Source organism: Schistocerca piceifrons, chromosome 4 (genome assembly GCF_021461385.2).
Source record: "Schistocerca piceifrons isolate TAMUIC-IGC-003096 chromosome 4, iqSchPice1.1, whole genome shotgun sequence".
NCBI classification, from domain to species: domain Eukaryota; kingdom Metazoa; phylum Arthropoda; class Insecta; order Orthoptera; family Acrididae; genus Schistocerca; species Schistocerca piceifrons.
Window position 1 is genome coordinate 74,473,896 of NC_060141.1, and position 13,942 is coordinate 74,487,837.

The following is a 13,942-nucleotide window of genomic DNA, read 5'->3' on the forward strand; positions in this document are numbered from 1 at the left end:
ATTGTGGGTGCGGACATATCCATTCTTGAAAATCGCTCAGAGTGACTTAATCCTACCCCTCCCCCCATTACGTTAATGTAGTACCATTACTGCACTGAACATATATACTTAGGCTTAGCATGACACCCACTGAAACTACAATTACTTATTGATTGAAATTGTCAAATTTCAGAAAACTGTGATTGATCTGAAAACATTCTGCCTCACTACTGTTCATCTCTACTACGCCATTCAATATACCACTGCTTTTTGGCATGGCAATACACAGGTAGTCATGTCAGATACAAAGCACAGGGCTCCAGAACACAAGCTGCACAGGAGGCTTAAGATGATTCGATCACGTTATGGGTGCCCTAGAAACTATCAGTGTCTCAAGCAATTCACACCAGCGTAGAAAGCTTGTTCGAATTCACCATCTGTGTGATACATAACTATTCTCTGCCTGTCTTGCACTTTACCAGAGCTCCACAATACAGATGTGCAGTTTTTCTCTGGCAAAAGCACTAACAGATCCAAGTGATGCTCATGCCTCCAACAACTCCATCAGATCACTAACTTGATATTTTAAATCTACCAACTACTGTTAGAAGTTGGCTCTACTATGCCAGTTAGATTTGATCCACTGTACAGGCAAGTTAACCAACAGATTTAAAAAAAAAAAACTGACAGAATAAGACTTCTATGTCTTGACAATGTTCCACGTTGGTTCTAATCACTCCATAACTGCATTTTGTGTGCACAAGCATGTATGTATGTATATCATGACCTTGTTTTAGATTATGCCCTTTTCAATGACTTTCATACTGTTTGAAGAAACTTTGTACACTACAGTGACATTCTTTTAAAAAGTTATTACTGTCATCTTTAACTTAAAGTTAAAGCTTTATAAATTTACAATTGCAATTTCAGAATTTCAGCCTTTAGCCATGTAACAGTACGAGCTCTGGATTCCTAAGTGTTACAAAGTGTTGGCATGTTCACACACACACACACACACACACACACACACACACAAAAAATTCAAGCTTTCGCAACCAACGGTTGCTTCATTAGGAAAGAGGGAAGGAGAAGGCAAGACGAAAGGATGTGGGTTTTAAGGGAGAGGGTAAGGAGCCATTCCAATCCTGGGAGCGGAAAGACTTACCTTAGGGGGAAAAAAGGACAGGTATACACTCGCGCGCACACACACATACCCATCTGCACATATACAGATACAAGCAGACATTTGTAGTGTGTGTGTGTGTGTGTGTGTGTGTGTGTGTGTGTGTGGGGGGGGGGGGGGGGCATGTGTACCTGTCCTTTTTCCCCCCTAAGGTAAGTCTTTCCGCTCTCGGGATTGGAATGGCTCCTTACCCTCTCTCTTAAAACCCACTTGAAAAGCCTGTGTCGCCGGGTGTACTCCATGGCCTGATACAGGGTGAAGAGCTCTGCTGTAAATATTGAGCAGCGTGCCGATACCGGAAAACATCAGCGCCAATGATGAAGGTACACCTGAAACCATGGTCAGTCCGAGAGCCAGCAGTGTACATAAAGGTACTATAGCAAAGTTCTATGTGAATGTCCTGAAAATGAAGGTGGTAGAAAGAGGCTGGAGTAGTGTCCTTAGGAAGCAAACGAAAGCCAAGGTGAATACAGGCCACCACACAAAGCCGAAGTGGTGAAGGATTTTCACATCCACAGGGAAAGTTGCAGGTAGTGTGACATTAAGCTGCTGGAGCAAAAGCCGAAAGTGGACTCCACGAGGTAACAGAGAAGAGAAAAGGACTCATCGAAGAAGGAGGCATAGGATGAGTGGCCATGCATGGCAGACAAATAGCATGCGTACCTACTGAGGAAAAAGTCATTGCGGTAGGACAGCGGTAGTTCAGCAGCTTCAGCATACAGACTCTCAACCGGGCTGGTGTAAAAGGTGTCCGTGGTCAAATGGATGCCACAATGGTGGATACTGTTGAGACGACGGCGTAAGAGGGATGGATGTGCAGGTGCATAAACAAAGCACCCATAGTCTAGTTTCGAACGGACAAGGGACCGGTACAAGCTGAGGAGTGTTGTTCAATCTGTACCTGTGAAAATGCCATTGAGAACACACAGGACACTGAGGGACCGCATAACGGCTGTCAGGTAAGACACATGGGAGGACCAAGAGAGACCCAGAAATTTCATAGTTCCAATGAATGGAAGACAACAGGCCCCAGAAGTAAAGATTGTGGGAGAAACAGATTGCGCCACCAGAAATTCACAAGGTGGTTTTGTCAGTGGAAAAAGGGAAGCCATTGTCACTGCTCCTTGAAGTAAAGACGATTGAGACATCGCTGAAGATGCCACTCAATGAGACTGGTCTGTGGAGACCTGCAATACATGACAAAATCGTCAACAAAAAGGGAACCAGAGTTGCCTGGCGGGAGACAGGTCATTATAGTGTTAATAGTAATACCAAAAAGGATTAGGCTCAGGACAGAACCCTGAGGCACACCGTTTTCCTGGATAAAGGTGTCCGACAAGGCAGACCCCACATGCACATTGAAAACTCGATCCTTTACATACTTCCCAAGGAAACAGGGCAGGCAGACACAGAAGCCCCATGTGTAGAGAGTATGGAGGATACCAGTTCTCCAGCAGCCGTCTTATGCCTTTTCCGAATCATGAAAAACACTGCCACAGTCTGGGATTTCTGCAGAAAACAATTCTTGACATGGGTGGACAAAGTGACGAGATGGTCAACTGCAGAACAGCGTGCTCGAAATCCACACTGTGCAGTGGTTAGTGAATGGTTAGACTCGAGCCATAAATCATACGTTCCATAACCCTGCAAACACAGCTGGTAAGAGATATGGGATGGTAGCCAGAGAGAAAGTGTTTGTCCTTATCAGGTTTGGGTATGGGTATGACAGTGGCTTCACGCCAGCATCTGTGAAACGTGCCCTCTGCCCAGATGCTGTTGTACGTATTAAGCAGAAAGTGCTTGCTTCCAAGAGAAAGGTGCTGCAACATCTGAATGCGAACAACAAATGGCCCTGGGATGGAGGAGCATATCTAGCTCCCTCACAGTAAAGGTGGCGTTGTAGCACTCATGATACTGAGAAGAGAAGGTTATTACCCAAGCTGCTGCCACTCGTTTCCGATGGAGGAAGGCAGGGTGATAGTGGAAAGAGCTTGAAATTTCTGCAAAATGGTGGCCCATGGTGTTGGAGGTAGCAATAGGGTCCACTATGACACTGCCTGCTACCAACAGGCTGGAAATTGAGGAATGGGTTGGGGTCCCAGAGAGGCATTGGAGGTTGGCCTACACGACAGAGGAGAGGGTGGAACTGGTGAAAGAACTAGTGAATGAAATCCAGCTGGCTTTTTTGCAATCCCGAAGAACGCCATGGCACTCTACATGCATCTGTTTATAATTAATGCAGTTTGCCATCGTAGGATGATGGTTAAAAATGCGGAGAACACGTCTCCGCACACTAATTGCGTCACAGCATGCCTCAGTCCATCAAGGAACTGGGACACGGTGTGGTAAAGAGGAAGTGCGAGGAATGGAACGTTCTCTAGCAGTAAGGATAATGTTTGTAAGATATTCCAGCTGGGGAAATCTTGTTCTTCGAAGGTCACCAGGGAGGAGAAAGCTGCCAGTCAGCCTTAGTAAGCTAAAAGAAGACCTTAAGTTGATTAAGAAGGTCAGCCAAGATGGCACTTCTCAAACAGGTTCTGGAAGAACCCCAAAGGGGATGGTGCACATTAAAGTCACCGAGCAGCACAAATGGCTGAGGTAGCCGCCCAATGAGCTGGAAGAAGTCTGCCCTGGTGACATAAAATGACTGAAAGATATAAATGGTATAAAGGGAAAACATCAAGTGAGGACGGAAAAGGCAAACTGCAACAGCATGAGCAGCACGACTACCCCATGAAATGGAATGCCGACCTCAGGGCGGAGGTTAAAACCAGACTGGGAAGAAATGTGGAAGCTCAAAGTGGTCATGAGGATGCAGTTTTGTTTCCTGAAGGCAGATCACATGGGGGAGCTGCGATTCTGAAAGCAGCTGAAAATCGTCTTTATGGAACCGAAGGCTGCGAACGTTCCGTTGGAGGAGAGTCATGATAAAAAAAAATGAAGGGGTGTCACCTCGGCGGCTGCCGAGTGCCAGTCTGTGAAGACTTGCCGCTACAGGGCACAGAGGCAGGAGGATCCTGCTCCATGAGGTCCACAGAAACATCGGCATTCTTGTGCTGTTGGTCTGTGAATTCAAACACAGAAATATGGTTGACAGTGCGCACCAGCGACATGGAGGCCGGTCGGGTGAAGATATCATGTCGCAACACCGTAGCAGAGGATCTTCAAGTTCGTGAAGGAGATGGCCATTTGCCTTTGTTGGACTTCTTCAAGCCTTTCCGGTTCGCAGAGGCAGACTTAAGTGTTGGTTGGCTGAAGGGACATAGAAAGTATTCACGGGAGTACTCCTAATCCTTCCGGCCTGCCGGTTGTGTAGTTGGTGACTCCGCTCCTTGAAGCGAGAGTTAGATGGCTTGTTGCACAGCTGGACAAGGGGACGGCGAAGCTACCTTGACACTGGGCTATTTCACAACCTCAGAGCTTAATTTGAGGTCGCATGTCTGTGTGGCCACTTCCTCCATGGAGAAAGATTTAGCAAGAACAGCACTGTGTAAGTGCCAGATGGTAGAACGCAGGGTTTGCGACTAGCCAATAACTTGCAAGCGACTGGGGAAGGAACTTTTTCTTTTACCCGGATCTCCTGGACAGCCCGCTCATCAAGATACAAAATCTCGAGAGGTGGTGGCATGGCCGCCATTGCAGTTGATACAGCGGGGAGAAGGAAGCAGACAAACGCCCTCACGTGCATCCCTACCACAGGTTGCACATTTGGCCATGTGTCGACAAGACATTCAAGTGTGGTTGAAACGCTGCATCGGAGTCTGAACGTTTGGTCGGACTGTGATAATTTCATAGCCTGCATTGATCTCTGACAGAAGTAACACTATCAAAGGTGAAGAGTGTGTGTGGGTGCTAAGGAGGAATCTACCTGTTTCATTACCCTATGGATGGCAAATGACACCCTGATCAGAGAGGTATCACTGGACTTCGGCCTCAGTTTGACTGTCGAGCAGGCTAGTTTAAATAACATTAAAGGAAGAATTCAGAGTTCTATGGGAATTGCCATGAACAGGATAGCCATGGAGAAACGAGGTGGCAAGCAGTTGTTGTGCTTGAGAATCTGAAGTAGTCTCCAAAACGATAGTAACATTCCGTAAACAAGAGTAGGATTTCACAGGGCCGGCAATTGCATCAACACCTTTCTGAATAACAAACAGAATTACCATTGCGAAGGACTGAACGTCTTCAGCACGTGAAACCATGAGGAACCATGGTGCACCTAGAGGGGTCTTGGAATCGTTCACTCCGTTTAAGTTTCATAAGTGTTTATTGTGAAGATAATTGACTCATTGCTAGAAAATCCCCATTATTGCCAGTGTCTCAGATGGTGCACTCCTCCCAACTGGGGGCCTCCCCTTCACAAGGGGCGTACCCGCTTTAGGTGATGGTTCGCACCTCAGGCCACACCACCTGAACACCTGACAGGGGAACTGATCAGCAATTTTGGAAGATAGCAACTCTGGCAATCACCCCTCCCTGGGCCTGGCCTGTAACAAGGGATATGTGCAAACTGTACCTGTTGATCCGAGGCTGGGAATTACGCATTACCCAGTCACACGTTATGCATAAGCCGCGTGGGCTGGCCTTCAGGAGTGCACAGGGAGGAAAAAGAAAGAGAATAACCTCTAATGCTAAAGCAGATAAGCAAAGAAAGGTAAAGGGAAGGAAAAGGGAAGGAAAAATAGTGGCGAGAGAGTTCTTACCCTATGTGATCAAAAGTATCCGGACACCTGGCTGAAAATGACTTACAAATTCATGGCGCCCTCCATTGGTAATGCTGGAATTCAATATGGTGTTGGCCCACCCTCAGCCTAAATGATAGCTTCCACTCTCGGAGGCATATCTTCAGTCAGGTTTCTTGGGGAATGGCAGCCCATTCTTCACAGAATGCTGTACTGCGGAGGCATCGATGTCAGTTGGTAAAGCCTGGCATGAAGTCGGTGTTTCAAAACATCCCAAAGGTGTTCTATAGGATTCAGGCCAGGATTCTGTCTAGGCCAGTCCATTACAGGGATGTTATTGCCATGTAACCACTGCACAACCGGCCATGCATTATCAACAGGTGCTTGATCATGTTGAAAAATGTAATTGCCAATCCCTGAATTGCTCTTCAACAATGGGAAGCAAGAAGATGCTTAAAACATCAATGTAGGCCTGTGCTGTGATAGTGCTACGCAAAAAAAGGGGTGCAAGCCCCCCTCCATGAAAAACATGACCACACCGTAACACCACCGCCTCCGAATTTTACTGTTGGCACTACACATGTCGGCAGATGACGTTCACTGAGCATTCGCCATACTCACACCCTGCTACCAGATTGCAACATTGTGTACCGTGATTCGTCTTTCCACACATCGTTTTTCCAATGTTCGATCATCCAATGTTTACACTCCTTACACCAAGCGAGGTGGTGTTGGCATTTACCAGTGTGATGTGTGGCTTATGAACAGCTGCTCGACCATGAGATCCAAGTTCTCTCACCTCCCACCTAACTGTCATAAGACTTGCAGTGTATCTTGATGCCGTTTGGAATTCTTGTGTGATGGTCTGGATAGATGTCTGCCTACTACACATTAGGACCCTCTTCAACTGTCGGTGGTCTCAGTCAGTCAACAGATGAGGTCGGCCTGTATGCTTTTGTGCTGTACGTGTCCCTTCACGTTTCCACTCCACTATCATATTGGAAACAGTGGACCCAGGGATGTTTAGGAGTGTGGAAATCACGCTTACAGACATATCACACAAGTGACACCCAATCATCTGACCACATTCGAAGTCTGAGTTCTGCGGAGGGCCCCATTCTGCTCTCTCATGATGTAAAATTACTACTGAGGTCACTGATATGGGGTACCTGGCAGGAGGTGGCAGCACAAGCACCTAATATGAAAAACTTATGTTATTGGGGGAGGGGGGGGGGGGGGGTGGATACTTTTGATCACATAGTTTGTCAGTGATGGGCAGTGCAGAACATTCCCAATAACACCCAAGCCATATTCCCAAGGGAGGGAAAAATGACTAGCAAGAGGATAGACATGCAATATGGAAGGGAAAAGATGCTGCGAAGGCTTTGGCCCTGTGGTAGCCAAGCACTATTCCGCTGAAGCGTGGTGAGCCCCCTGGGATGGGCCTATTAGCTGACTTCAGTCTAAAAAAGGTGCAGCTCTAACACCAACTACTACAGGAATTTTTCCATGAGTGATCCCACCATCACCACCCACTATACTGTCACCTGTAAGCTTTGCCAGCCTCCCCTTTCCATACTTATTGAGTTTCAGGCCATGCCTAATGAAACCTGATCTACTGATGGACTCAACTGGCACCACTGCAATGTGAACTATGCCCTCCGCCACCAGTTACTTCTCCAGCCCCATGTTAACATACCCAACAGCAGCATTAAGATGAGGCTAATCATGACACTGAAACAGTTGCACAAAGTGCACATTAGTGCCGCCAGTTTGGTTAGCTATCTTTCCCGGGTCACCACCTACATCATATTCCCCGCCCTTATCAAGACTATTCCCTGCTCCACCGACGATCACTACCTGATCTGCTTTCGTAAAATTCCTACGTAACTCCCCTATGCTGTGAGTCACCTGAGCCAACTCTGCACTAGGCTTCACAATGCTGGTGACCTGGACTCACTGTCCAACACTTCCTGCAACTGCTGCCCACAACTCTATCATACGAACTACCTAGCAGTAGAACCTCTTCCTTTCTGTTAGAATTTGCAACTGACTTAGGCTTTCTAACTGCTGAAGGCTTCTGCATGTTTTCTGCACCTACTAGAGATTCCTCTCCACTCAACTCTGACAGTTGGTCAAATCTATTGCATATACACCAAGTACAACTGTCTGAATATCTCCAGCTCCTCCTCCTAGCTGCCTTCTTACCAACTGCCAGTTCCCATTCTCCAGCATCCTTCACCCTCCTCAACCTGTCTAGTTCCTCCTCTGCAGCAACATCCATTGCTACTGTGAGAAAGATGCGGACATAGGACCAGTCTATATCACACTGTATACCAAGCTGTAGCAGCACCAAGCAAAGCTGCAAATCTGCCAGGTGTAAATTTTGTCCTTCTAGCTGCGGAAATAAGACTCCAATTATGTGTTCAAATTGTAGTAATGTGTTCTCAGTGTCCAGATTTCAAAACTAGCATGTTTACTATTATTTACTTGTATTTTGATGAATGATATGCACTGAAAAAACAATTTTTTTTGCTAGATCTATAAAACTAAAACACACACACACACACACACACACACACACACACACACTGTTCATATTCTGAACAGTGTTTTCTGTTCAAAACTAACCTATCTATCACTACTTCCTTGTATTTTGTCTATGTTTTGCGTACAAAAGAAAGTTTGCCCATTGTTACTTTTTCCCATGTTGTTAAATTTTTTACTGTAAAAAGATATAAACATATTGACATTTATTTAAATTTTGATATTATTTGTTGAAGAGAAATTTATTCATTATTTTTATTATATTTTGAACCAAGCTTTAAAGAAAAGAATTCACTGATATTTGCTTATCTTTTACAAAATACTATTTCTATTAAAAGAGAGATTTCTACTTTTCTTTTTCTGAATTTTGATCAATAGCAATATTACATTACATCATAATGCTTTAACTGGATCAAACAAGAATTAAATTGTATTTAATTACACGTAATAATATATGTCATATTTATGGAGAACAGTAGGGTTCATGACCTACCAAGTACCGTTCCTCGTAAATCTGTTCTATATGCTGATGATACCACTTTCATTACTAATTAACTTGGAACCTCCACACGGATTCTATACACACCAATTTATCAAGAGTCATACCTGTCACGGAGTATATGTGAGCGAAAACATGTTGCTCAGCTCCTATTGTGCAATTTTTTTTTTCTTTTTCAGCTGCAGTGGGGCAAAAAGAGTTATGTGGCAGAAAAAGGATATGTGATGTGTAGTGGGTGTTTCCGAAAACAATGTATATTGTAGAACAATGAAAATAATCAATTACTGATAAAATTATGTAATTGGATAGATTAAAACACACACACACACACACACACACACACACACACACACACACACACAAAAGACTGTTGCGATTGGAAGCTTTTGGAGCCAGTGTTTCCTCCTCCAGGCAGAAGGATTGAAGGGGAAGGAAGCAGGGTGAAGAAAGAGAACTGAAGAGGTCTAGGAAAAGGGGTAGATTTTGGGAAAGTCAACCAGAACTGTGGGTCAGGGGAGATTTATTGTAAGGCATGAGATGCTTTCCTTCTCATCCCATACCGAAGTCTGCCCTGACCCACAGTTCTGGGTGACTTTCCCCATAATCTACCCCTTTTCCTGGACCTCTCCAGTCCTTTTCCTTCAGCCTCCTTCCTTCCCCTTCAACCATTCTGCCTGAAGAAGGAAACACTGGCTCCAAAAGCTTGCCAATCACAACAGTCTTTCATGTGTGCGTTCTGCTGCCGCTTAATGTATCTTGTTACTTTACAAGAAAGGTTACTTTACAAGAAACTCTTGTCATAACAGTCCCATCATTATTTATATGTAGTTGCCTAGTCTACAGAAACGAAAACCAAACATGCTACAAATTAAGGCAATCATTTCATTGTCACAGTACACATCACAAAGGAAAGCTTCACCAACCTTTCACAGGACAAAGCAAGACTCACAATGTATTTGCATAACTTTGAGCAAAACTGTTCGACACACTGCCATACCTGCCAACTTTCAAAAACAGAAGTCCAGAAGATACCAAATTGCAAAAATTTAACTCATGCATGGGTTACAAGGTGTTCAAACATAGCAAGAGATTACAGATAATGTTAACACATATAATATAGGCTACATTTCAAGATCACTATTTTCGAATTATGAATTAGGTACTTACACAAGTTACTTGCTGATGAAAGTTCATTTTTTGTCACTTAACAATGGGACAGTTTACACACTACACAAAAATGAGCATTTCTTCTCTTGATCTTGCAAGCCACAATATGAAAGACACTGCCGAAACTACTAAACTGAACATTTATTTACACTTATTTACAAAATTTTCTCAAGTTCACACAACACTGGCTACATTCCATCACAGGTTGCAGAGGAGAGAAGAAGATGAGTAGCCTTCTTCAGAAATTCTGAATTCTTCAACAAGATGAAAAAAACACACACACACACACACACACACACACACACACACACACACACAGACAGAGAGAGAGAGAGAGAGAGAGAGAGAGAGAGAGAGAGAGAGAGAGAGAGAGAGCATTGCTGTGTGGTAAGGTCAAAACAGACAGCATTAGCCTGGACATCATTGTACTTAGGAACACCATCAGCTCCACGAATGCTCATCAAGCGAGCCCATTTGGTATCATCTGCCAAGTTTTGCTCTCAACAGTAGCAGAGTCATCAACCAGCAAAATGAATCAATTTTCCTACTGCTATCCTTCATTTTCATATTGGAGACGTGTTTAACGAATTTAATATGATTTATCAATTCAGTTCTTCCTCCACAGGCAATGTTTATATCACACAAACATATGGAACAGAACGCAAATGTTTTATCTTTCTGTGATCGCATAATACATGGAAATTCAGCAGAATAAGCATCCCTGAGAGACTGATGATATCGTTTCTTAGTTGAACTCATCACAAAAACACAAAATTGCACAAACATTTGTCACACAATTGCACATATACCAAACCATAAAGGACACACTGTATAAAAGCAAGCGTAAACAAACCTTTCCCACTAACGTGCAGTCGAAGCACAAAGAGAATGCAGCAATAAACTGCAAGATGATGATATCGATCGAATATTTGACCAATTTTCGCCAGCAGTGTTTCAAACACAAAGTTAATGACAAAAACGCAGCAATATTCTGGGAGAAGGGATTACAGATAATATTATATATGTTCATCCTCAACTCTGCCCCAAAATCAGAAAATCTTCTGGGAAAACTGGGAAACCTGGCAGGTATGCAGTGCACTAGAAGCACACACTATCTATTCAAAAATCTTCAGAAATGTTCTACAAAACCTACTTAAAAAGAAGGCTTTCTATAGCGTATAGGAATTTTTTGATTGTGCAAAACAAGATCTATAATTTTAACTTATACAGATTGTATGTTTGTATGGAAATCTACATGATTTAATTGCTTTCTTTATTGTTACTATTATTGTAAGCTCCATTGTGTAATACTCAATTTGTACATGCTATTAACATCAATAGCATGCAAAATGCTCAGAGATGAAATAAATAAACATATACATAAAATACTAGTCAAGCAAACGAAAATCCTTTTTTTTAGCTCATTTCGTCATCATCATGTGGCCAACATCCATTGGCAGAATATACAGACTGTTCGTTTTAATTGAAAGCTACACCCCAGATAAAAAAAAAAAAGAGTCATAGTTCAAATTTGTTTGTCTTGTAGGGGGACATCCAACAATACCACACTCGCCCACCACCCTATCCTGTGCTGTGGGTGGCGGGTTGCAACTTCGGAATCTTTAGAGCCATTACCTGTTCTACGTCTGCATGATATGTTACCTCCGCTTGCGATGTACTGCCTGTTAGGATATGTCGTACTTAGATAAATGGCAATGGTGGTGCGTTGAGTAATCTCCTGTTCAAAATTTCAGAGGAATACGATGTTGCGAACCAGGTTTCGAATAAGAAGTTATGAAATATTGGCCTGTTCTACCCTCGCAGGATGGAGGTGTGGTCCCACATGCCATTGGATAGTCAAGGGTCTTTGAGTAGCATATTGTAAATTACGATTGTATATCCATTTCTATTCCGGAGAAATGGAATGCTGCGAATGGGGTTTCCAATGTAAGTTATGAAGTACTGGCCTGTCCTACTCTTGTAGCATAGAAGTGGGGTCCTAAGTGCCATTGGATATTCAAGGGTCATTGGTAGCATATTGTAAATTATGATTGTGTACCCATTTCTATTCCTCCGATTACAGCACCATCTGTGTCAAAATGAAAAAAATGCTTCAGACAAAAAGTATATAGATTTTGCCAGAGAGTCATAATCTACAATAAAGAATGGGGGTTCCCATTGAAGGTTTCAAAGTTGCAACCTGCAACCCATGGCATGGTATGGGATGGGGTGGGGTGGCGGGTGAAGATGGTATCGTTGGATGTCCCCTTCCGAGGGAAACAAATTGGAATTATAACTTTATTTGATGCAATGTGTAGTTTGAGATATTTCAATGTCTTCAGTTAAAATGAACACCCTGTATAATGGTTTCAGCATATTTCATCAAATTGCTGCACATATCACCTTCCTGCCATCGAACAGTGAATAACATGCAGCAGTTTGATGTTTTTTCACAGAAGATGCCAAATATGTTACATAGTCAGCCAATGGAGATGGGCCACATGATAACAGGCATACACGTCAGATAGTTTTAAATCTTGACGTGTGCTAAATCATAATTTTTTGCTGCATTCCTATTTAAAATGGCTAAAGGCTGAAATTGCAAACTATACATTTTATAAACAAACATGGCATTTTAAGGAGTAGAAGCAGCTACTTACCACTGGGAACAGCTGGATAGAAACAGTCAAAAATTTAAACCACACCTAAATTGCAATGTCTGGAAATTTTACAAATTCATTTACTGAGTGAAATGAAATGATAACAGACTATGAAAAGATAGGGCAGGATTTACAGTTGCTAAAGAAAAGTTATTTTTAAACATGGGTTAATTATATGATGTGTACTGTTGTTATCAATTTGTTTGCTATCTTGTTCATATCTTGTCCTTACATGGTTTGAATTGAGAAACTTCCAGGTCACAATCACAAACTACTGGACATGGGTGAAAGATTAGCTAAAACTCCCAACTTATGAGTAGTAAAATTTAATATCAACAGGAAATGCTCTGAAAAGCTACTAAACAGAAAAAATTTTTTTGATGGCAATTCAACACTATTTCTTAAAATTTAAGAAAATTTTGTCATATGTATAAAGAAGAAAAACCTTTATTCTCTGAATCCTCTTGAACAATGGTGTCTTCTTCCAATCTGGATCATTTGGGTCATCTACTGTGGCATCATCTTCAGGATCCGATTCAAAATCCTCTACCAAATCAAATGTTGCATCAGCTTGTCCAAAAGTTTTCCTTTTTCTAGTTTTAGCTTCTAATTTACTTTTTAAATCAGCTATTTCTTCTTCTTTTCTCTCCAGCTGTTGTCGCAAAGCTTCAATTTTTTTTATTTCCTGCTCTTGAATTTCAAGCCTTAGCATCAAATCTGATTCAATATTACCATCTGTCCCAACTCCTTTCAGTTGACCTAACAACAAAAACACTTTATCTGCATGCTCTTTCTCTAATTTCAGTAATTCATTCTTATGTTCTTGTTCCACTGTTCTTAGCTTGTTCTCATGGTTTTGTAACTGTTCAGCAAGTTTAACCTTTGCAGCCTGGAAAAAAATATTTACATTAAAAATTAAAACCTTTTTCAAAGCTAATATTTTTCTCCAGAATATAAAGAGATAAATATACCATTAATTCCTCAAGACGGCTTTCTTTATTTGTTGAATCTTTTTTCATGTCAGCAGCAAGGTCGAAGAGGTACTTCAGAGCATATTTCGCCTCTCCCATTGTCTGCAGAGTATCCCATCGTGTTTTTGCTTTATTCTCTGAAATTAGAATTAGGTGTAATTAGGACACGCAACGGATCTTTTAGACAAACACATAGCAGAACAATTCAATGTAATAGATTTTTTAAAAATTCTCTGCTGAAACTCTTTGAGACT

At 42.5% G+C, this 13,942-nt stretch overlaps 1 protein-coding gene across 1 annotated transcript in view; it reads right to left on the bottom strand.

Moving 5' to 3' along the window:
- The window catches only part of LOC124795413 (chromosome-associated kinesin KIF4A), a 274,052-nt gene that overhangs the window by 18,880 nt on the left and 241,230 nt on the right, over positions 1–13,942 (bottom strand). Inside the window, exons 15-16 of the mRNA XM_047259435.1 lie at positions 13,689–13,825; positions 13,163–13,606 (exon numbers count right to left, since the gene is read on the bottom strand). Coding sequence (XP_047115391.1) covers positions 13,163–13,606; positions 13,689–13,825 — 581 coding nt within the window. The remainder of the gene's footprint in view (positions 1–13,162; positions 13,607–13,688; positions 13,826–13,942) is intronic.